This window comes from Anser anser (genome assembly GCF_964211835.1).
Source record: "Anser anser genome assembly, chromosome: 14".
NCBI lineage: Eukaryota > Metazoa > Chordata > Aves > Anseriformes > Anatidae > Anser > Anser anser.
The window spans coordinates 4,395,049-4,419,009 of record NC_139735.1 but is presented as its reverse complement, the minus strand read 5'-3'; the positions used below and the strand labels follow the sequence as shown (position 1 = coordinate 4,419,009).

Below are 23,961 nucleotides of genomic sequence, written 5' to 3'. Positions count from 1 at the left end.
TGCCTTGCGAAGTTACCATTATACCACATGCTAAATGCTGCAGATGCAAGGTTGCTCATCTCTGAAGCACAGATACAACTCTGCAGACATGTTCTCCATGGTTCTGGGGCTGTATAAACAATTTCTTTCATTTTTCCAGCAGTAACTTTTGCTTCTCTGTAGCCCCCTTGCCTCCAACTAAGATGCAATCATTATCTTATTTTCTGGAACTGTTTCAATTACAGGCTTTTTTTTTTTTTCTCCTTTCCAGCTTGACAAGAAAATTTGTTCATTCACTTTACTAATGGCCCTGCACTTCTAGAAGCATACAAACTGGGAGTGAAAGTATGTTGGGATGCAGTAGTGGATACTGATGAGCAAAGGCTGGAGATTGGAACCATGAAAGGTGCTGAGCTCTTCCTTCGGAGGCAGCAGGAGAACGGATCACAATTCAAAGCAGACTTTACCTTTCCACAGCCCTTGACTGCCACAATCTCAAAAGAAACTCGTCTGTATGTAAAATTGTTCAAAGGAAGAAAGTTTGAGGCTATAGAAAAAACAGCTAAAGAAAGGCTAAACTTGAAATGTATGATTTAGTGCCACTGTCAAAGCCATCAGCCACAAAGCATTCAGGATGGAGATGAGTGACTGAACTAACAAGCACCTCATCAAAATTAAATGCAGATTGAAGTTCTTAGCTAGACTGATGCCTAACAAGTCACAGGATCTTGAGGCTTTGAGTGGCATGCCTAAAATACATTACACAGCATTTGTGACCCAAGTTCCATTCAGGCATTTCACACTACCCTAAAGAGAAAAGTCTGCTCCTAACATGGCTGCTTAGCCCTTTCTGCACATGACTTACAGTTCCCTCTTCATTTCCTTACTCCTGCTTTGGCCACTTCAGGGTTTGTACTGCAAAGCCAAATTCTGCTGTAAGATTTTTCTAGAACTAATGATGTTTTCCGCTCTCTCATCCTCACTTAAAATAATAAAGAAAAAGTAATTTAAATTTGCCCATTTCATGTCATTTCAGCAGCTCATCAAGTCTAGTGGCCTTTTCCACCACTTACTGAGAGCAAAGAGAATAAACACAGCCTTAGTGCTAAACTCTGCTCCTGCTGCAGGTGCCTTGAATTCAACAGCAAGGCATGTGAGTGAAAGCAGCACCTCCCCTTGTCTCTTAACTAAAAAGGTTTCACCTGGACTTGATTCAAAGCATTTCATTTATACACCTGGAAGGGAACAGCATTAACACCCTTGTCTTCCCCCAAGCTGGTTCATCTTTGGGATCTTTTGATATTAAAAGGAAACTTAGGCTCTCAGAGGAGTATTTAATAACCAGAACAATTCACAGTGGAGTATGTCTTAAAGCATTTCATTCTTTCCAAAGGAAAATGCAAGTTTGCAATTTTAGTAGCACTTTACATCAGGTGTGTAACAAGGCAGGGGGTTACCACAAGAAGTCTGCAGCGATTTTAACTTCTGGATTTACGATTTAGCTGGCATTGTAGTCTGGCAGCCATTTTGGTCGCAAGAAGCAATTTGGGTTTCAAAAGCGGATTTATTCTTTTCAAGCTACAGTTTTGTCAGAAACAATAGCACAAAGTGTCACTGTATTTGAAGCAAGTCAAAAAACATTTTTGTCAGCTTGGTTGAGAGAGCAATAGTTGAAAGTTGTAACTGGATGCCCAGATCCTTCAATGCCCTCCCCTTCAATGCCAAAAACACAGGTAAGGACCCATTAGAAAGGACATCCTTTTTTCCAGAAGTGTGTATTTTTCTGGAGTGACATTTTGAGACAGGATAAGGCTTCTGGAAGCTGTTCAAGCCTATAACCCCTAACAACGCATCAAACATCCAAACAAACAAATTAAAACCTAGACAAGAATATTGGCTGCCATAAGCAGACAGCCTGCAAATCCCTTCTCAATGGAAGGGCACATTCACACACTCTGGGAACATGTTTTACTATGCTAATCATCTTGTTTTAGAGTAAATATGTCAGGAGCAAGACAGGCCAAAACAAATTAAGCCTTTTTTTTTTTCCTCCATGACAACTTAACCAACTTTAATCCTGCTTTAAGGCTCAGAGTCAAAAGGATCTACTACAAGTCATCGGAAAATAACCACTGTGCAGAGAGAACAAACTAAGCACTCCCCACTGGGGTGTGTGTCTGCCACATTCATAAGGACAACTGAACCAAGTATTTCCAATAGTCTAGAAGAAAGTAGACGTGAACGTCTTGCTCAAGCATTAAGACTTATAGAAAGACATTACCTGGTTTCACTTTTCAGACTGATGCACTGAAAAATATAGGATTAGTTAATTATAGGGTTAGTTAATTAGTTAAGTTTTACAGAACATAGCCTCTTAACGTTTTAACGTATAGACAATGTTAGTGACTGGAAACATCCACACTTCAACACAGGGGGAACACACATTGACACAGCTTCATTACTCGTTATAGAGAAACAATACTTACCGCATACTGAGAAAATACAGGGAAACTACATCTGTTTTGTTTCCACAGGAACATGAAGAATGCAGTAGAGTTTCCAGACATCATCATCCCAACACCGTTCACAGTAGCTCTGGATAGCCACACTGCACGTCCAAAGCCACAAAAACAACACTCCAGCCTGGGTCTTCCAAGTAAAGAGCTTTGGCTACAGAAAAGCTCAGCTCTGGGAGACTTGGCTCTACCTGAGATTTTATTGCTTCCAGGTGTGCCCCAGGGAGCCAGAATCTAAACCCCAATTAGAGCTGATTTGTGCAACTGGCAGCCCTTCCACAACTGGCTGACCTGGGGGATGCTAATGCTGGAGCCTCTTCCCACCTGGCTGGCAACTGGGGTTTGCTCCTGGCTGGCGGTACCAGCTCTTGGCACTGGGACAGTCAGCCAGAGGGGTTTGAACTCTGCCTTAGATTCAGCAAAAGTTTATCAAATTAAATGCTTCAAACAAAATGTTTACGCCAGAGTCATAATTTCAAAAAAAAAAAAAAAGTTTAATTCCAATTTTGAGCATATGCATAGGCAGTGCTGCTTATGTATCTCTGCATTTTTGCCTGTAACAAATCTCTCCAGGATGGCACAGAACAGTACACATATAGCAATAACCTGTGGTAAGGCCAAGGACCAAAATCACAGACTATCCTGAGTTGTATCTCGTTTCTCCTGTTGAGGGAGTCTCTGGGTGAAGCTGTGGTGAATACAGCACCAGGCAATGTATAAAGATATGAAATTAAAAATGGGGCCCTGTGAATTCGATACAGAATGTCTAAATTGAGAATATCAGTTTTTGAGACAATAACTTATCAGAAAACATGTGCATATTATGTTTTAATAAGCTGTACAATTTTCCTATATAAGCTAATGACTATAATTGAAAAAAAAAACAATTGAAAAATTATAATTTCATCTAAGATGGCAAATTGTATCACTTTTTTTTTTTTTCTTTTTTCTCTTCAATTAATGTGTCATATAACTGCCAGCTAAGGACAGACAAAATATCAACAGATTATATAAGCAAGACCAAGCCTGTGCTTTTATGTAATTACACTTGATCTTCCAAGTGCAAATTCAATTCCAGCTGTCAATGAACTTTAATATTTATAAAGAAATACAACGCACTAGAATTCAGGCTTCTCATCCAGAAGGCATATCATATTTGTAGTAGTAGTTACCTTTTGGTATTTTTCATACAAATATAAAGTTTAAAATGGAAATTTATTTACAAAATTTACTTTTTTTTTTTTACAAAATTTACAACATTAAGAGTATGAAGGTGGGTTGGAGCTTGGCATCCATGTATGGGCCCAGCTACAAAAAGGATTCTCTATGTAACTCTGTCTTTAGGTAACTTGGAGTTATAGCCATTGATTTGCACCTACGGCCTGCATGGAGACAGTCCTCGAGATTAACTTCATCCATAATTCTTCCTTTCCAGACCTTATCTCAAATCAAAATGCATTGCTTACAACTGCTTATCAATCAAGCTCTATTGTAATAAAATTAAAAAGTTCAGTGCACAGGCACCAAGAAGTTGTGATTTCTGAGAAGCTGGAAGAAACTCTGACAGAGCAAACTTAAATGGCTTCCTGAAATTGGAACAATTCACTGTTGAAAGAGTTTAAAATGTACTGCTTGTACCTTCCCTATGCCTTGTGCACAGTTTGTTCTTGTCTCCCTGAAGGAAGCTTATCACACCAAAGATAAACCCAGCAGTGCCTGGCTGTTTCTATCTTTCCTTTGCATAAGCTGTTTTTCTTGTTCTCCAGGAAGAGAATGACAGAACTGAAATTTGCCAGTACAAAATGGCAATGTTTTCTTCTCTCTTTGTATCACTTCTGCGTTCTGTTTACTGGAGCTAAGAGTTTGGCCTCATTTCTACAACCCTTTATATTTTTTACAACATATGTATATACCTTGAGCAACTAACAAATTCCCCTTGTATTCAAGAAAGGTGAATAAAAAAAGCTCCACACTTTACCTTGAAGGAAAAAAAAAACAAAAACCCACAAACAAACCACAAATAACAACCCAAAAATAATACTAAGCTTTTGAATTAGACACAATCTCCTTATTTAATACAAACACTGTAAAATGAGAATAGACATATAAAAAGAGTCATTTTTCTACCTGGAACTTCCTCCTTCACATGTAAAGAATTATAACATGCGGGGCTGCCTTGGCAGTCAAGGAAGAGTCAAGTCCCTACTTCTTGCCAAGAGTAAGAAGGCAGTACAAAAATAAGCACAGGGGAAACAATGTTCTGGGAGGAACAGGTCAGCCAGATATAGGGAAGATGAAAGTTTTGGTACAGCCATATATTTTGCAAGAAAAAATCCCAATATGTTTTGCCGCGAAAAAGCCCTGAAGAGCCTTTCATGGATCCTTCTGGGACCAGCAAGCAACCAACTCTTGAGAGAGAACAAAGGGTCTTGCACCCCAGGGAACTCAAGGTTATTGGTTCTGCAAGATGAAGGACTTATTTATTTATTTTGTGTCAGTTAAAGCATTGGAGAATTTGGAAAGGCTGACATAGATTTAGAGGACCTAGGCGGCCAGAAAAACTGCAGTCTGTTAGGCTGACGGATTGGACACACCTGCCATATGCAATATCTGAGATCCAGCAACACTGTCAGGGAATCTGAGAGAACCCCCCCCGTATGCGTCTGCTTGAGCAGGACCCTTCAAACAGCTGCAAGGTCCGTGTCTAAACAGCTTTAACGTGGCATTTCAATATGGACGTTGTTTAAGGGCCACGCAACTGGTTCTGCGCAGTATCGGGAGTATCAGGATCTGTCAGTACAGGCATCCTTCTGAGATGTTTGTACCCGGCCTTACTCATTCCTGGACTAAAAATTATGAGATTAACTATTTATTAAGGTCATCAGAGAAGCATGTGGATTTCTGCCTTTGAGCACTTTAATACATGAAAATGGTGTTTAAAAGGTCCCCTTCATTCTTGGGTAACAGATTAGTGTGCTTGCAGACAATTTATTTTTGAATTTAAATTTTTAATGATTTGCAACTTTTATACCTAATACCCATGTTCTACAGCTGCACAGATAAGAAAACTGGCAAGGCACACAAAGGAAAAGGACCAAAACAAAATATCCACACAAACATACAATCACGGTGTTTTTAAAAGTCATTATGCTCTCTGGAATAAATAAAAGAGCTTCTAAACTGCCTATTCTCATGAATTTTCATAAGAGAATTATTTTCCTTTTCATTGTTATTTTTATACTAACATAAAAAGGAATCTGAGACACCAAAGTATGTAAAAATAAAATGAAGTGCCTTGAATTTCAGAGGAGGGGGGGAGATAGCAGGAAGTTCATAATTAAAGCTGAAATCTTCTCTACCACTCAGTTTGTAGCGATCTTCATCAGCCACATCTGAACGCTGGCTTTTGCAAGCTGGGTGAGGTGCTGGAACTTAGCACTGTATTTAAAGGTGCAGCAAGTTTAGTACCTTTTGTTGGCATTGACTTTCTTTCCTTCTTCCTGTGACAGCCTATGTGAGTTTTCTTCACTTTTACCAGAAAAGAACCCTTTTGAAGAGGATGCGGTACCTTTTCTCAGCCCAGGATCTGATTATTTTGATATTAAAATATTGTATTGATCAAGTCTGCCTCCTTCTGCTGCCAGAGCTTGCCAAGATTTCTGAGGGAGCCAAATTGCTGATAGCATGTGAGATTAATCTTAGCTGTCACATTTGGTTGGGAAGGAAAGCCAATGCTCACTATGCCCTGTTTCATGCAATTAGACACCTTCAAAATTGTTTTCACCGTATCTGGAAGAGCAGTCATTTCCCACCATTTCCCTCCCACAGCTCATATTTCTAGTTAAAATGTTAAACCCTCTGTGGCTGACTAGCTGTGCAAACAGGAAGGTGCAAGTTACTTTAGCAAGGCTAAAAAATCATGGCAGGTTTCTTAGCAGCATTTAATAACATCAGAAAGTTCTAGCATGACACCTGAATCTCCCAGAAGCTGCAGACCTACAAGCTTTAAATGGGCCTCTTTCTTGGCCAAGTGCAGGCGACTGTCAAGTTTAACATCGTCAACCCCCCAATGTCTCATTTCTCTGCAGACATTCTGCTAGCTGGCAGAAAGAAACTTTGGGAGAAACGAGTGAGCTGAAATAGGTGGCAGACCCACACCAGGATCTTTATCAGCTGTGTCCTTCACTGTGGTTTATAACTGGCCTTATGTATTCTATCAATGGCAGTACTCCAGTCACATGCAATGCGTTACTTCTACGCTTCCAAGAGCCTTACTGCCCAAGGAGTCTGAGCTTCTCTTTCTTTTATCTATCTATCTATGAAGCAAAACGGTTCAGAAATCTTATTGTCACTTTGCAACTACAGGGGAAAAATCAACAACATTCCTCCCCCCTACTCCGATCCAAGCATCTTTAGACAGCTCAGCTGCGTTCTGCTTCATTATGTTGATTTTGCTCTTCCTAAGGCAAATAACATGCAATCCTCACAAAAATTGACATGTTGCTGGTAGGGATGAGAAAGTAAATGCATTTTACAAATATAGTAATAATTTTTGCCCTTAAGGCACTAAACCAAATGTTTCTTTTTAAAAATGACTGCACTGTACTTCTGTTGTGTGAATACTTGCTACCATTGTACAATCAGTTACAAGCTGTGCTAGCACAATATTTGCCCCTTCTGACACATTTTATTATGAGAGAGGCTTATTAAATTCTCAAGAAGCCTACAGCAGATTAAACTGTTGAGGATTTTTACAATTAGCATACATTACCTAAGAATTCATATATGGTTTCTGAATAGAATTGGATTGCCAAACACCAGTCAATCAGAAAAAAAAAAAGAAAAAAAAACAAAACAATCCCAGAGCCACCTCCAGAGTGTAGTCAAAATCCACTATTCAAGGTTGGTTTGGAAAAATAATCAGAATGCAGTTTCCTATGTCAGAATAAAATGAATGTTAGTGAAATGCACGCTAACCAAACCAGATATAAATATTATAAGGAGCTGGGTAATTTTAAAATCCCATCCTTAGCATCTAAATAGACTAATGCTCCTGTTGCTTATTCAGCATTGCTGATTTACAGAGCCCAGTACTATGAATGTCTAAACATTCTGCTGAATTTCTCAACAAATTCAGTGCTGCCTGTCTGGTTATTTGATGCTAGAGATTGAGCTCATAATATCTTTACCATTCCTAGCTTCTCAAATGAGGCCATCAAGAGCATTACCCATCTTACATCATACCGTGTCTTAATGAAAGGTGACTAGAGCTTCAGGAAAGTCCCAAACCAATAGACAGAATTTACATAATCACAGTAATTTATGATGCTAACTGAATGCACATGATCCAGTCTAGAGACAACACGTGCTGAAACACACCTTCAGGTAAAATTTGAAGATGAATGCAATCGACATACTCGCAGAAACTGCAAAGTATACATTTCATGAGTTAATTCCACTGAGTTATTAAAATTTCACTTTGCTGTGACCTTGAATCATGAAGCCTAGCAACCATGCATTATAAACCATCCATTCTTCCTAGATTCTTCAAATATGTAGTTACACAGGTTCCTCTACCTGTGGAGGTTCAGGCTGCCATTAAATTTCAATGTAGCCATATATTTACACTTGAAAGTTTCAGCATTTTATAGCTGATTTCTCAAAAGCATATTTTACCATCCGAGCCTCAAACAGTGATATAAGTTGATACAGCATAACTGAGACTGTGCTGCTAATTTATTAAACAGGAATCGGTTTAGTGCAGATAATACTGCTGGCTGAAGATGTGCCACCTTACTTTTAGTCACTCCTTTCCACTTGAACGTCACTTCAGCATGTATGTCCCTTCGTTTATCTTGCTGTGATCACATACAAATCCATGTCCTGTTCACTCTGATTTTGTCCCCATTTGTCCTTTGTGACTTAGCTTATGAAAGACTAATGGACTACGCAAGGGGCAACATTTCTTCTTCTCTACCAACTTATTTGGTCTAATCCTGAATTAACTGCCTTCCTCATTAGAAATGGCTGCTCTTGAGCACATTTTTCTTCTGTACTGAGCTCCATTTATGTGAGCTCTGAGATAGCTTTCACAACAGCTTCTCCTTCATTTTCCTTCCCTCCACTGTCCTTCTCCTGCTAAGTTTTGCTTCTCTGTACCCTGTTCTTGTTCTTTCTTCTGCCATTTTCTGTGCTGCCCTGGTGGAAGGCGAGTACTTTTTTTTTTCTTTTTTCCAGTACAAATTCATCCTATTATTTTTTTCCCAATGTTATTGAATTTCTTCATAAAGCACTTTTACTCTCAAAATCTACTGTCTGTCATCTACCTTCTGCCTGACTAGTATTTCTGCCTTTCTCCTCCAGGCCTATTTTCTCAAGATCTGGTCAACTTGTTTAAGGAGAATTTTATAAAATTGTCAAAAATTGCAGTGCCTTTTCCTCCTCATTCTTTTATTTAACCATTTTTATTCCAGTCTTTCAACCTAACAGCTCTGCTCTGACCTCCTCCCAGCTAATCTCCTTTTCCTTTTCCCCTCCTACTTCTGAAACTTTCTTCTGCTTCACTCAACCTCAAAAATGAGGTCCCTTGGAGAAGCAGTTATTTCTTCACTTACTCTTAACAGTTCTTTCCATCTCTTCTAGGGAGTATCATATTAAGTATTATATTCTCTCTAGATGGTCTCTCAGTGTCATTTTGATGCTTTACCTCAAATAGTCTAGTTTTCTTATCTTTCTACAAGTGCATCTGAGAAACTTTGTAGACATCGTCTCTGGTTTATTATTGTCATTTCTTCTCAGGAATTTGTTGTCCACATGAGAAGCTCACTATGTCAAAACCAAGGATGAATTTTTCTTCTCACATCAGCTTCTCTATTTTTAGTCACTGTTTTCCTATCAGCACACTTATCATCTGGGATTATTCTTCAACCATTTCCCTCCTTTTCCAGATGCAAACTATAGCATATCATCCCTCTGCTTTCCAATATGTCCAAGAGGAAAATACTTTACCAAGAATTTACCTATGTCCTAAATTTTCTTCTTAAAATCCTTCCAGATCTCCTGAAGAACAATTCTCATATTTTGCTTGTTTATAATCTATTCTTTTATTATTTTCAGTCTCTATACCTTTCACGATACAACACATACTTTTACCTTTGGACCTATCAGAGCTGTGGGTCACTAATAAGAAATAGTATTGGTGTGGGAAAGAGATATTTGCAAATGTAAAGTATAGAATAAAAGTTTATTTCTTCCCAGAGGTGGAAAATAAATTACATGCCCTAAGCTACCTTCTGCATGACCCTATTTCCTTCATATAAAGAAAGCCCAAGGCTGGTTAAATTTTACTCAGAGGGTTGCAGCAAAGCAGCTGCAAGGTTGCTCCATATGTTAGAAACATAGATTATCCCAAGTTAGAAGGGATCCACAAGTATCCCCTGATACAGCTTCATGCTGTTCCCTCAGGTCCTATCATGGACCAGAGATGTGCCATTTTTAGAACTATATTTTGGTTTCACTCTCCAGTGATCTTCATCTCTTACCTTGCTTTTAAAATTTAGCAGAGAGCCCTATAAAAAGACGGACTGGAACAGTTAAACCACTGAGTATCAGGAACATCAAAACTTCAGCTTTTGACCAACCATCTACAGAAAATTGATCTCATCACGGTCATGATCCTAAGGTGTCAGTGACAGACCTGTACTCTACTCAACTGTGAAGAGGGGAGGGTTTACATTTCAGCACTCAACATATGACGTGCTGTCAAGGGTTGGGTGAAACTCATTATGAAATGAATAGCTCTCACTGTGTTTCTTCAAAAACCGGAATATGAGTTTCTGAAAGGACTATGAACATAATTTATACAGGCAGCTGGTACAAAGTGAAGTGAAAATTCCTGAATTAACAAAGGAATTAATTAAAAACCCCCTCACACTACTGAGCTCTTCCTTTGCTAAGCTAAAATATTGTTGCAAATGAAAAATTTATACACAGATAAAACATAGGAGCTCAAGAAATTAACTATGGATGAGGTGCTAAGTAGGAATGACCACAGTGTAATTCAATTTGGCACTCTTGGGTTTCAGGTAAACTGGATTAGCTAAAACTAGAAAAATATGTCAAAGGACTTGAAAGAGATTTAAAGCCAGATGACTGACCAGAATAATGGCACACAGCATTACATTGTACAGCAATGAAGAATGGGCAGACTAATTTATACAACGAAACTACAAAATGTCCTTTCTGTTCAACACGGACCATCAATTTAAATGCCAATAAGGTACAAAGAAAGAATTTATAAAGAAGAGGAAAGAACAAGCAGAGGACATACAAAGTTTCCTGTATTTCTGTCTGTTGAGTCATCTTCTGAGCAAGGCCAGAGATTGGATGCTAGCCTAGAGGAGCAGGTTTGTTCCCTTATTCTTATTTTAAACTCTTTTTCATGAAACCTACACTCTTGACTTCTTAACTCTTTAAACAAATGAACAAAACCCTTACATTATGCTTTATTACTAAGGTTAATTAATCTTCCACAGTTGATAATCACTGATGATAACAAATAACTAATTAGAATGTTTTTGTTTTCTTTTCTCTCCTTTTTCATAAAAGAAAGTGGGCTGAATGGTAATCAAACCTAGAAGCTAGATAAATCAGCAAAGCAAAACACCCAACTGTCACTCCTCATACATATTAAATATCTTTTTTTTTCCTAGATATTATCAAAATACAGCTGTAACAGAGTCACAGTAACAAAACTAGCATGAGCAGACCCTATTAGTTCTTACTGTAGTAAGTAAGCAACTTTATATAGTTTGAGTTTGGATGATAGAAAGACTTATGAAAAATACTATCTGAGAAACTGGAAGAAAAAAAAAAAGACTGGGAATTTATTTTTAATAGTTGGCATTTGACAGAAATCAGTGAATACTCAGGCAAAGGATTTCATTTTTCAGAAATAATAATACGTTTCATCTCTAACATTGTAGAAATAAAATATGAAAGAAGCAATGCTAGATCACTTCTACATAATGAAAACAGGAGTGAAACTGTCTCCAGATGCTTTTCGAGGAGCAAAGCCATACTCTGTCACTTGAGATAATCATGAAAGAAAACAATGTCTTATTTCTATACAAAAGATATTTCTCTCTTTACAAAAGATAATTGAATTCTCAATCATTTGTAGGTAACTTTATGATATAGACTCTGTTCACAACCTTAACATAAAATGAATTTGTCATGCCTTCAAGAGAGGAGGTGGCGGTTAAATCAGTCTGGTTTTACTGACACCTCAAAGGTCGTGCACTGGAAAGTCATGGGAGTGGATTCTATTTACCTTTCCATTAACAGTAGTACAGACTTAGTACAGTTTGGGTCTCAGCTGAATGTCATTATCATCAAGCCACTGAGTGTATTCTGCATAATCAATGAAATATTCATTGGGTCAGACATGGACAGATACCAATTTGACAAGCCAGCAACTAGGGCACTCACCTAGGCTGATGAGACCAAATCCCTTCTCTAATTAATACAGAAAGAAAGGAATAAAAACTACAGATTTTGAGGGAAAGCCATAAAACAAAAGCCAATAACCACTTATCAGAAGAGCCAGGAGACTGGTCTACTTGAATCAGATGGCTTGAATTTCTCTTCCTTACATACTACATTAGAGGTCTCTTTACCAACCTGTTCTGAACTGAGACACTTTTTTGTCAAGAACTACTTTGTACATTCCTAGGAGATATGTTGTTGAATTGACAGGAAAAACATTTTGTCAGAAAACTCTAGAACATACCTACTCAATACTTACAGCTGAAAAGTTGTTTTCATTTTAAGCCCATTTCTGTTTCTATTTTCTCAAAATGTGCCAACATGAAAAAAAAAATCAGTAGGGAGCTCAGCTGTGCAAACTGAGACTACAAAGACTGTACAGATAATTCTACAAAGGTAGGAGCTAATCCAAGAATGTAAGGAGCCTGTCCACCTCATGATGCACTGCATTCATTAGAAAATATAAATAAAGTTTTAAGTACTGTACCTAATTTTAATATTTGTTTTCATAAAGCTGGCAGTTGCAGGCTGACTGCAGTACCAATTATCATTTTTTTCCTCCTCATATACTAATTAAAGTAGGAAATAAATGTCTGGAACCTGCCAGAAATTTTGACTTTTTAAATTGCAACCAACGAACATTTTGTATTTGCTCACAATAAATCTTTTACGATTTCATTGTTAAAGTAGAGAACATAAACCCAATAATTGACAGCAGAATGGAGGCTTGATAATTCTCACTTAACTAATTTGCAAACTTGTTAATCTTCCTGCCCCTGCTCTTCCACAAAGATTTAAGAGCAGAGATCTGTAGAAATGTTTCCCTGTAATTACACTTCATTAATGTAACAGAATCTATCATGATATATTTCCTATTTACTTATTTATTTTAGACAGCTCTACATTCTAGGTGGCTTAGGATGAATATACTGTCCTTGGTAATTATCAAAAAACCACTGAGTTTACAAATGAGAAAGGTGAATATAGATCCTCCAAACATGAAATGACCCCATAGGCTTCCAAATCTACTGTCCTGTAAATATCGGATGAATCAATATTTTCCCACTGAGGAAAGTGAATGTTGGAGTTCAAGGTTGTCTCAGGGACTGCGTGCTCACAGCCGTTAGAGCATCAAATCCACCAAGACAAATCCTGAGGGCTGCAGGATTCTGAAGCAATAACTCTTCTTGTTTTTAAGGAGCCATGAAAGGGCTTGATGTGAAATAAAATTTGGTCTTTTGACTACTAGCACTGAGAATTTAGCACTGACTTTCATACCAGATTCCAGGAGAAAGAATGAGAGGAAGAGCTGAATCCATGGAAGAGAACTTTATTTTCCGTATTAGCTTTTGATGTTCAAAACCCTTTTTCAAATTATTAGAGGTTACACAAGAATTTTGCATTGGTGATATGAACTTGTAATTACAAGGCATATTGGCATAGTGTTTTCTTCCTTGACTCCCTTAAAAAAATGGCTGAACACTACAAACTGTAAAATATTACACAGAAATATCAAGATTTTCTCCTCCCCGCTTTTTAAGACATTTAAGATGCTCACAGGAATGAAATTGCCATATATTATAAGACTAGTTTAAATCTAGAAGTACAAGCAATATATTTTTAAAGTGTGCTGAGTAATTACTCTTTTTGTCTAAAAAGTTAACGGCATAGTATTGCCTTTTGATAGTTAATTTGTAAGTGGAACAGTGACACCTGAACAGATATATTTAAAGAAGCAAAACATTTTGGATTGATTTCTAGGCATCATTAGTACTCCGATGTACAGAGCTTTAAACAGACTTTGTGGCTCATGTCCGTAAATAATGTCAGTTGTGGTTCATTGGTTGAATTAATCTGATATAAAATGACTAAATTGAAAATCTGTAGGTTGAGCTCTTGATGAGTTCTGGCAGAGCTCTAAGCAGGCAATCATAAGCTTTTTAATGAAAGGAGAATGATAGAAATTGAAATATTAAAGAAGCAGGATGTAATAGACTAAAGTTAATTTTGATAACCTAACTTGTATGAAATAAGACAAAGATTGATGCAAGAAGCTCCTTTTTAATGTTTTTTTTTTTGTTTGTTTTCATATGCTGTTTCTTTTGAAAGTAAGCCATTAGACTGAACTGCCTGGCTTTGAAAGGGATAAAATACATAAGACTACCTTTTCTCTACTACTTCTCATATTAGCTGTCATTCATGCCTTCATCGATAATCTAGTTTGAAACTGGCAAAGCTGTGTGGAAAGGCTCTTAGTACTAGTTTTTAGCAACCTTTCACACAAAAATGAAAGCAAGATACTTGTGGATGAATTCCTCAGGGTGGTCTTGGCTATGGCTTCATCATTCTTCCTGTTGAGATTTTTGTGCCTGAAATGATGAATGATGTTGAACAAGATGTGGAATTCAGCAGAACTCTGCAGAAAACCATGTCCACCTTTAGATGGGTTGGTTTCCATCCTGAAAGAGCCATGTAGACAATATAGAAAGGCATCAACTGTGCACTGTAAGAGGTATGAAAGAAGAGTCTGGCCCAACTCATTAGAAGTTTAGCCTATTGCTATCAATTCCTTTCACTGTTATTGAAAGGCTCTAGAAATAATAACTGGAAAATCTCAGAAGTGTAATGGTAAAATATAGAACAGTTTTATGAACAATAAAGATCGGTGTTTTAAAAGATTGGTAGGTTTAGAAGTTATATATGTTGAGTCTCCATCATCTTGAAGACACACAATTGTAAAAAGCAGCAAACTGACCAGCATCGAATGAAATGCAGTATTTTTGAAGGCCTAATTTGCAAATTTCATGAAAAATATATCGTTTGTAATATTCACTGCAATTGGAATATATAATGCCATTTATCAAAAGGCAGATTTTAAAATGCTGCACATTTAATACTTTCTCCAATATAATGGGATGTTGGAAATTGAAGAAAAGCTTTAATAAAACTCCTTTGCTGTAAACATCAGTCCCAATCTTACAAAAACATGCCTTTTATTAGCACTAAAAAGACTTTTCCACTGAACACATTCATGTCCTAGGGCTTCCACAGAAAAAAAAAAGCAATAAATTTAGAATCTTCAGTAAATAGATTATTGTATAAATAGGGAATAATTTTGAAAGCATTGGAGGTCATTTGTAAACATTAAATAATAATTTCTGATTGACTGGATAACTCAACAGATTTAAGACAGGGACAGAAAAGCTACAGACATCCATTAAGTATTACAGATTTGCTTCTAGGATTTCTATGGTTAAGATTTTTAGCATATAGAAAATAGAGAGAGCTTGAGTCAGGAAATATAAACTACTGGGGTATGGTAACCTTAACCTACTAGGCTACAGTATACCCAGAAGGACTGCAGATTCCAGGTACCATGAGGATTGATGTAATCATAAAGAAAGTCAGCCAACAGCTCAAGGCAATAACACATCCAGACCTACAAGGTTAATGGTCAGCTGTGGTACCAATGACAGATATGTGGAGATTCTATACAACTGTCCTCTTGGGTCCCACATCTGAATATACCTACCTGTTACATTTTTCATAATAGTGATAATGATGATGTGTTACGGTTGTTTAAACAAGTATTGAAAATCCAAGAACTGCCTAGCTACTCCATATGCAACCCTAACATATTTTTTTACAGGGCCAGGATACACATGCAGTGAGCCCCATCAATCTTTATTCATTTGTTCATTATTCATTTGTTGGCAAATCTCTTGACATTTACCAAACAGATGGCATTTATACCAGTTACTGTTTTCATTCCTTACTCACTTTAGACTGTGCAAGGAGCTTTCCAGACAAAACGCCGATGCCCCTTATATGCTGTCAATAGCTGACAATCTGAGTCAGGAATAGACAAATGCCATGGAGGAGGTGATCGAACTTTTAACTCAGCCTTCCTCCAGATATCTCACAGATAGCTCAGATTGAACCTTTAGAAAAACTCAGTTAAAGCTTGAGATTTTCTGAAGCCTTTCATAGAATATCCGAGTTGGAAGGGACCCACAAGGATCATCGGATCCAACTCCTGGTTCCACATAGGACCACCCGAAAAAAGAAATTAAAATAAAATAAAATACAAAAATAAAATAAAATAAAATAAAATAATTTTTAGTTAGTTTTGAATAAATTTAGGCTAAAAATTAGCAGGTTTCTAACCAGAAGGGTTGAGATGCTACGGATTCGTCCAGCTGGAGTAGAGGGGCAATACACTTTAAGACAGAAATTGGTAGGCTAATGAAAAGGTTTGTATGATACTGCTGCAGGGGGACTTAATGAACCAAGAAGTCACTTCTGGTCCATCTTTATACACTGCTAAAAGGGACTATTATGAGGAGGAATATTATAAAGGAAAACTCAACCCATCCAAAAATATTGCCTTTGAATGCACAAAGTAAAATATTTACCAACGTTAATTAAGGTGCAGAAGATAATTGGTTATTTTCTTATTCTCTTCAACATAATAACTGTCTGATGATAGCAGAGGTTTCCAGAGGTATTGGTGTGTTTTTTAGCAATTGCTCTGATATTGGTCTAAAAGCAGTTATGCAGCAGGAGAATGTCTCAATAACCATTGTATTTCCTTTTATGCTTGCAGCATCCTCACAGTAAAATAGAACACAGCGTGATAGGAGCCGCAGAGTCAAAGACAATGACCTTAGCAGTAAGACATTCACCTCAGCAGCCAGGTGCTTGGTGACTGTGAATAAAATACAGTAAATCCCCTGTTGATAGCAGGAACAAGTGCTATCGCCAAAGCAGAAAAGATGAGGACTACACTCTCTAAAACCCATTATAAAAGAGCTGTGCACTACCATATATTTCAAAAATTTCTCATGTCCAATAGGAGACAGTCACCTTGCACTACTCTAATGAGCTCTAAAGCTGATGAAGCATGACTAGCAATGAGTTACCCATTCTAGGGAGAGAAGTGAGTGGCTAATTGGCCTCGTGATGCAGAAAGTTTCACATCTAGGCTATTGGTGACAATCCCCTTGTCAGGTGTTGAGCAATTTCCATGGGAGATATATGTACGCTGCCTGAACATATTTTAGCATGCCTGCAATTTTCTGTGAAAGTCTGAAAATGCATGGAAATGCCAAAATGTATGATGCAAAACATGGAAAATGCTTTGCCCCTTCAGCACTTTTTGTTTTGAGTCAGGAAACACATTTGAATTTGGCTTCAAAGATGAATGCAATACTTAAAAGTCAAGGAAAGTGGATCTCTCTATATGTAGCCATTCTTTCAAAATGTTGGCTTATGTTCAGGGGTCTTACTTTTACCTCTGAGTTTTGAAATGCACCAAACTCAACAGCTTATCGAGAGCTGAGGAAAGCCAGAATACAGCCGAAAAGGTACACAAAGTCTTGTCTGTTAAGGGGAGAGATCACCGACAGCTTCCTCCAGAACACAGTCACCTGAAGGAGTTTTGTATAGAAACTGCTGGCAGCAAGTAAGTCAGTCTCACGATTCAGAACAGAACTTAGCTCCTATCATCCTGACTGATGAAAGCCAGTCCCTCCGCAGACTCTCCCTATGGTCTCTTTAGTTAAAAGCAATTTACCTTAGGCACAGCTGAAACTGAGAAATGGACCACTTGGAGAACGAGACCTACAGTTTACAGATTATCCTGTTCAGTAGAGTAATATCTGCTTTTAAAACTAGCGAATGCTCTGCCAATATTTAAGCATCCTTGGACTGAATCCCAGGCTGTTAAAGATGGAGACTGTCTAGGAGGAAAAGCTGTTGACCTCTGGGAGTTGATGCTTAAATCATGATTTTCATAATCAAAAATTTAAAAATAACTGTTAGAGGGAATAAAGGTTAGTGCCACACTCCTATGCTGTTCTCTCTTAATATTCAGTGATCCCCCTGAGCACTTGCAGACTGATGGTACATCATACCATGTGCTCTCTGGCTTATTAAAAGGCAACTTAGCCTGCATAAGAAAAACAAACATTCCCAATTTCTATGTGTCTGTTACTTGTCTGCTGCATAAACCAAGACATAAGCCTGCCTTTGTTGTCAGGCAGTCCAGAGGTGAAATATTTTAAAAAGCTTTCAAGTTTTTGCTAAAGACTTGCACACATCACTTGCACGTCACATTATGCGATGTACTTTGCTTTGACCTCAAAGTCCCCAGTCTTTGATTTTCCTAGATTCTCATTTATTTTTCTGGACAAACACCATGAGCTACTCTTAAACTGTGCAATGTACCATGAGTGATTAGATATTAGACCTTAGAAAGAATAATAGTCTTTACAGAGTAATGCACTACAGTTTACAAATGACAAAAGAAAAAAAAAACACAAAACTGTTTACTCCATTCTGTTCATGTCTAGAACTTGCATTCATAGAGGATTAAATTAATTTTCCAAGATTCTGTCAGAGGTACCCTTGGAATAATAAGGCCAAATTTTGGCATTTTCCCCAGTACAATATATTTGTTGAAAAAAACAACTAACGCAATCTGTTGTTTTTTATGAGCGTGTGTTTAATCAAATATTTCAACGCTATTTCTTCTGAAGCAAAAATCTATGCCAGTAGATTACAGAAATCAATGTTCAGCATTAAAGGTGGATAAAACGTCTTGCATGAAAAAATTCTTTCTTCCTTATTTTTTTTTTTTAAGGGAAAATCAGTTTTAGTGACTCCAAAACAGTTTGCAGAGAAAAGTAACTATTGTTGCATCGTTACATAGGAAAAAAAAAATTCAACATATTTGAAGTGGTGAGTTTTTTTTTTTCCCTAAAACAATCAAAAGTTTTATTTTCATTCTGAACTAGGCAGTTTTCTTCCATTAATTCTGAAAATGTTAATCAACAAAAGAATACATTTAGTGCTCATAAAAATATCTGCAGTAAAAATTACCTCACAACTGCAAATTCATCCCAGAACTTGAAAAAAAACTCTGGGGATATGAAAAATAATTTGGATATTTATGTTTTCTGTGTCCAGTGCATACGTTAACAATTTAATCTTCATAATGATTTTATTATAGAGAGGTATTATCCTAAATTATTGTGTGGAGTCCCACATCTCATCATTAAAGTTATGGATTGCTCGTTGTGGAGCCTTGTTACTCTAGGAAGGACTCAGTGTACCAGAACACAGATTTTGGCATGCTGCCTACCCAAGATGGATGAACGTACTGCATTCTGCTGCAGCACCATCGAAAATAACTGCATTTTCATCAGCTAAGGTTTAATAATAATTGAAAGAACAGTATTTTTATGACACATTTTCCAAATGTTCTGCATAATTTTGCCTGTCTTGCATCTGCCAGTTTACTACAAAGTGTCAAGGTTTCAACCAAATGGAGGAGAATAATCCCTCAGGGAGCCACATCCATTCCTTGTCCATTTTAGCATAAACTGAAAGGAAAGAAGGGTTTTACAGAGAAGTTGGAAATAGTCACACTTTGCTTTGGAAACTTTATGAAGTAATAAAATCATACTAGAGAAGCTAGTCGGATAGTCCCCATGGAGAAAAAGAAAGACAAAAAAATGAATAAACTACCGAGTGCTCTTGCCCTATTGTTGTCTGAGTTGTCTGTCTTGCTGCTTGTGGTAGCCCTTTTGAGAAAATGCCCGGTAAAACACATACAATTAATACAGATAAATATACCAACAAGAAGCTGAACAATGTTTTTTTTTAAAGTTCCCTCTGGGATATGCTTTTTTCCTGAACTGTACTTAAAAAACAAATGAACAACAATTACATCCTGAATCAGCAAGAAAATGAAAAAAAAAAAAAAAAGAAAAAAGAAAAAAGCTACAAACACAGCAAGGCTAAATGGGGAACAAACCGATGTTATTAGTAGATCCAAAGCTAATTAATCACCTCCCTGGTTTGATTCTGTTACAACACATCATATGGATTTCTCACGCATTCAGGCTTTGATACGCGTTACCACATAAATCATTTAGAATTAAACATCACGAGCTTAGGAACAAACCCTCCCCGCCATCGGTCAGGCAGCTGAAAACGTGGGAGTCAGGCTTTCAGCACGGGCAGACATCACCCCCAGAAGAGCGCCTGGTGTTGTGCCAACACCTCGTTAGCATTTAGCAGCGCTGGCAGAGCGTGAAAGCCAGCAAGAGAAACAGAGAGAAGCGTGAGTCAGAGAGCAGATCAAACCAACAGAGTCAGGGTTTATAGGCTCTATATTTAGTGCATTTTAAAAGGTAACTGTTCTTCTAATATAGAGACGTTGAGGAATAGTGCTGTTTAAAATTCCTGCTTACGTGCATAGCTTTCGTATAAATACCTAAAAGTGCCTTGGTTGTGGTCAAAGATTTTGCTGTAATACTCCCAAGCAGTTTGTGAAAGCAGGGGGGTCGCTGACATTCTTGCAATTATTAATTTCCTTCACTCCTGAATTCTCTTTTGGATACAACTTAAAGCACACAATCAGCACACAGAACAGCTGTGATAAAAAATGCTCGGTTTCATGTATGGGGATGTTTAACTGGACTTGTTTTCAGCATCGTCCTTCCTAATCAAAAATGGAGTATCAACAGCAGGCACTGTACAGAAAAACTGGGAGATATGCCTGCTCATCGCAGCTACGTGTAGCTGCCAACAATGACTGCCATGTTGGTCAGACCAAGGCTTTGATGCGTAATTTAGAAGAACAGATGTTTTATCTGGGAACAGGTCCAGATCTTAAAAAAAACAAAAAAGAAAAGAAAAAAGTAAGGAACTTAGTAGTGGCCTCTTTTGTCAGCAGCAGTAGCTTCAAAAGGACTGAAGAAATACTGGGTAAATAGCTGTATTTCTATGTCACAGCAGAGAAGCAGAGACGTTGCATGATTACCTTTGTGAGTGACGTGCACTGTGGTGATGAACTAATTGGTGATTGCCAGATAAATGGACTGAACAAAACAGTAAACCGTGGACATGTTAATTTGGCCATTATTTTTTCATCAATTCTCTCTGCTCACTCTGGTCTTTCCAAAAAACCCCAAGAGTGACATCCTTCTTTACCGTCAGCTATACTAGCAAAAGCAGCAGAGACAAATGGCGTGAAGGTTTACAGGACTACAAATGTATGAGAAATCTTTGAGAGATATTAACTACTACATTTCATGCAAAACTGAACTAATAAAGACTCTTCCTCATAGATCATGTCCAAATTGAAAGAGGTTTTAATCCACATAAAAGATTTCGTAAGGCTCTACCATTAATCCAAGGGCTATTAAGCATATAAGAGGATTCCTTCAAATTTATCTTCTACACACTCTTCAATCACTGCTCAGTCTTGCCTTTTCCCTTAATGTCGTCACCAATTTGTACTGCAAATGCCTTAGAGGATGTGCTGACAAAATGTTATTGTCTGTCTGGAATGCCTCTCAGACACCTTCTCCCCAGCCTTGAAGACCCAGGGCTGCACTTCAAGTGCGTGAGGAGGAGAGGGAAAGAGAAGGCTGCACAGGAGGGGTCCGGCTGTCCCTGGGGCATATGGCCCCTCGCCAGCTCCTGGCACCGCTGGGGTAGCCCACAATTCAACCTCTGTGCACTGTGAGCTGCTCTCCCGTGGGCCCAAACCATGTGCCCTGCCAGCTGGGGGACCAGATCAGCAGGTCCAACTTTGGCAGCTCCAAAGCCATGACACAGTTTGTGAAATATGTGACATTCACGCTGCCAGATGTGAGAGACAGTGAGCTATGCCTTAAAGCCTTACTGGATGGGAGCTGTCGTGGAGTCACTCTGAGTCTGTGTACAATAACAAGTATCCATTTAACTCAATTTTATACACTATTATTGTATTCCTGAAGTGGTTTAAAAAGTGTGCATTCTAGCACAAAGAAAATGAAACTGCAATTGCATTGTGTTGTCACTGGTGATTTCAAAGTTAGCTACACTATGCCGGGAGAAATAGTATCCTTGTGCTGCAACTATTCAGAGGGCCAGTTAATCAGGTGATGCAAATTGGCGTAGCTCCGTCTGGAAGCCTCAGCAATAACGCAAGAGGTTGCTCTCATGATTACTTTTTGCTGAGCCTACATGCTTTGTAAAGCCGCTACAGCAAGTTGATAATGATGCATGAAATGGAAAATCCTTCTGAGCACACCCAAATGCACAGTGGATGTGCAAAGCAATCACAATGGTGCTGTTTTATTTGACAGGTCATACAACACATGTGCCCACTTTAATTTATTCAGGCTTTCACTGTTTTTAAATAGGTGCAACTCCACCTCTTGCAATTTACTCCTGATTAACACAGCCTTAAATATGACTGGTGCCATATATAAAACAGTATTCAGGTCAGGAACTGAAAAAAGCACACAGCGTTGTGGGACTGAAGATGAAAGTAATCAGTGGTGTCACTCCACTGATTCAAATCAGGAGAGAATTTGGCCTGGTTACTTACCTCATTGACATGTCGACCCTTTGAGGCAATGGTAGCTGGATATTTTGAGAATAAAAACACTTGGGCACGTATGTGCTACTCTCACACATCAGCAGTAGTTCTTTCAGCATTACAAAACTTGTTGGAAATTGTTTGGAGAATTTTCAAAGTAAGTTTTCTATACTTTTTTATTCATCTCCATAGTCACAGTGCTACTCAAAGGTTATCTTAAATAGCTGCAGGCAGCGGAGGAATCATAGAGAGATCACATGAAACACAGCCTGGTTTCTGGAAAAGAGGGATATTCAGCTCCTCCTCTGTACCATTACTCTACCATTTTGATCTCTTCTGGGACATCAAATACTGAAAATAGCGCGGAAAGCATTTGGCTCAACATCTATATCTATATATCATGAAGACTACCATACAATGCAGGTGCTTTAAATCTATCCCGACTTGAAAATGTAAGCTACATAATGCCAAAAAATGTCATTACAATGTAAGCATTGCACATAGCCATATACCTAAACTCCTTCCAGGGTTCATTCCACACTGAAAACTGAAGATTAAATGTACTGCCTCATACACGTTACACCATTAATTTTGTATTATAAATCAAAGGATATATATATATATATATATATATTTCCACTGGATTAACTTCCTCAGCCAGGTAGTGGTATGGTAAGATAAGATGTAGTACCGGCACAGGGGAATCAAATCATCCTGAATTTAGTTTGGCTCAAAGACTTACGGAAGTACAACCTCAGCTGACAATGACACTTAGGGATGTGAGTTGTTCCGGGCAAATTTTTGCTTCCCTACTGAACAGGGAAAGACATTGGAGGAAAGTTCCTAAATTATTTACTCAAATGTACTAAAAGCAACAAAATATATTTTTCTTAAAACACAGACACACCAAGCACAGTTGCCCATTACAGCAGTATAGATTTTGTTTGACAATTATTGGCAAGATGGAAGGACTTACTGCTTCAGTTTTATTCTGGGTCTTGACTTACAAAGTCACAAAACCCTAAAATAACAAAGTTTCCTTACCTGTGTACCAGCTGCTTGCGGCTTACACAAATAGCAGTTTCATAGTCATGAGTGACACACACTTTATGGGGGCTGCACTTCACCTTCAGACATGGATCTTTGGATGGATCAAGAGCTATAAAAAAACAAACACCAAAAAAGAAAGTTAGATATGCATATGAAGTTATCTCATGTCTGACTTGACAAGTGGTTGGAACGAATATTCCCATATCTGCATGAATAAATACTTTGCCACTTTGTGGTATGTGCCATTGTTTGCAGACTGCGAGTTAAATAGAGATGTTTAAGTAGAAGGGTAGATGTAGTGCTTAAAGATTCTTATTACTGAACAGTGTTCTGAGTCTAGCTTGGCATTCAAATTAATATTAGATATTGTATGTTAGGAAGAAGTGCTGGTGCTCTAGGCACTGGAACAGCCTCTGGAACAGCCTCTTGGTCCCTATAGAAGCAGACACATTTGTTGTCCTGCCTATGTGCAAGACTAACTGCTCCTGCCAA

General features: G+C 37.9%; 1 protein-coding gene across 2 annotated transcripts in view; it reads right to left on the bottom strand.

Annotated features, from left to right (window-relative positions):
* The window catches only part of SPOCK1 (SPARC (osteonectin), cwcv and kazal like domains proteoglycan 1), a 290,148-nt gene that overhangs the window by 99,194 nt on the left and 166,993 nt on the right, over positions 1-23,961 (bottom strand). For both annotated transcript variants that reach the window (XM_083798320.1, XM_083798321.1), the window contains one exon: positions 23,464-23,578. In XM_083798320.1, coding sequence (XP_083654446.1) covers positions 23,464-23,578 — 115 coding nt within the window. The remainder of the gene's footprint in view (positions 1-23,463; positions 23,579-23,961) is intronic.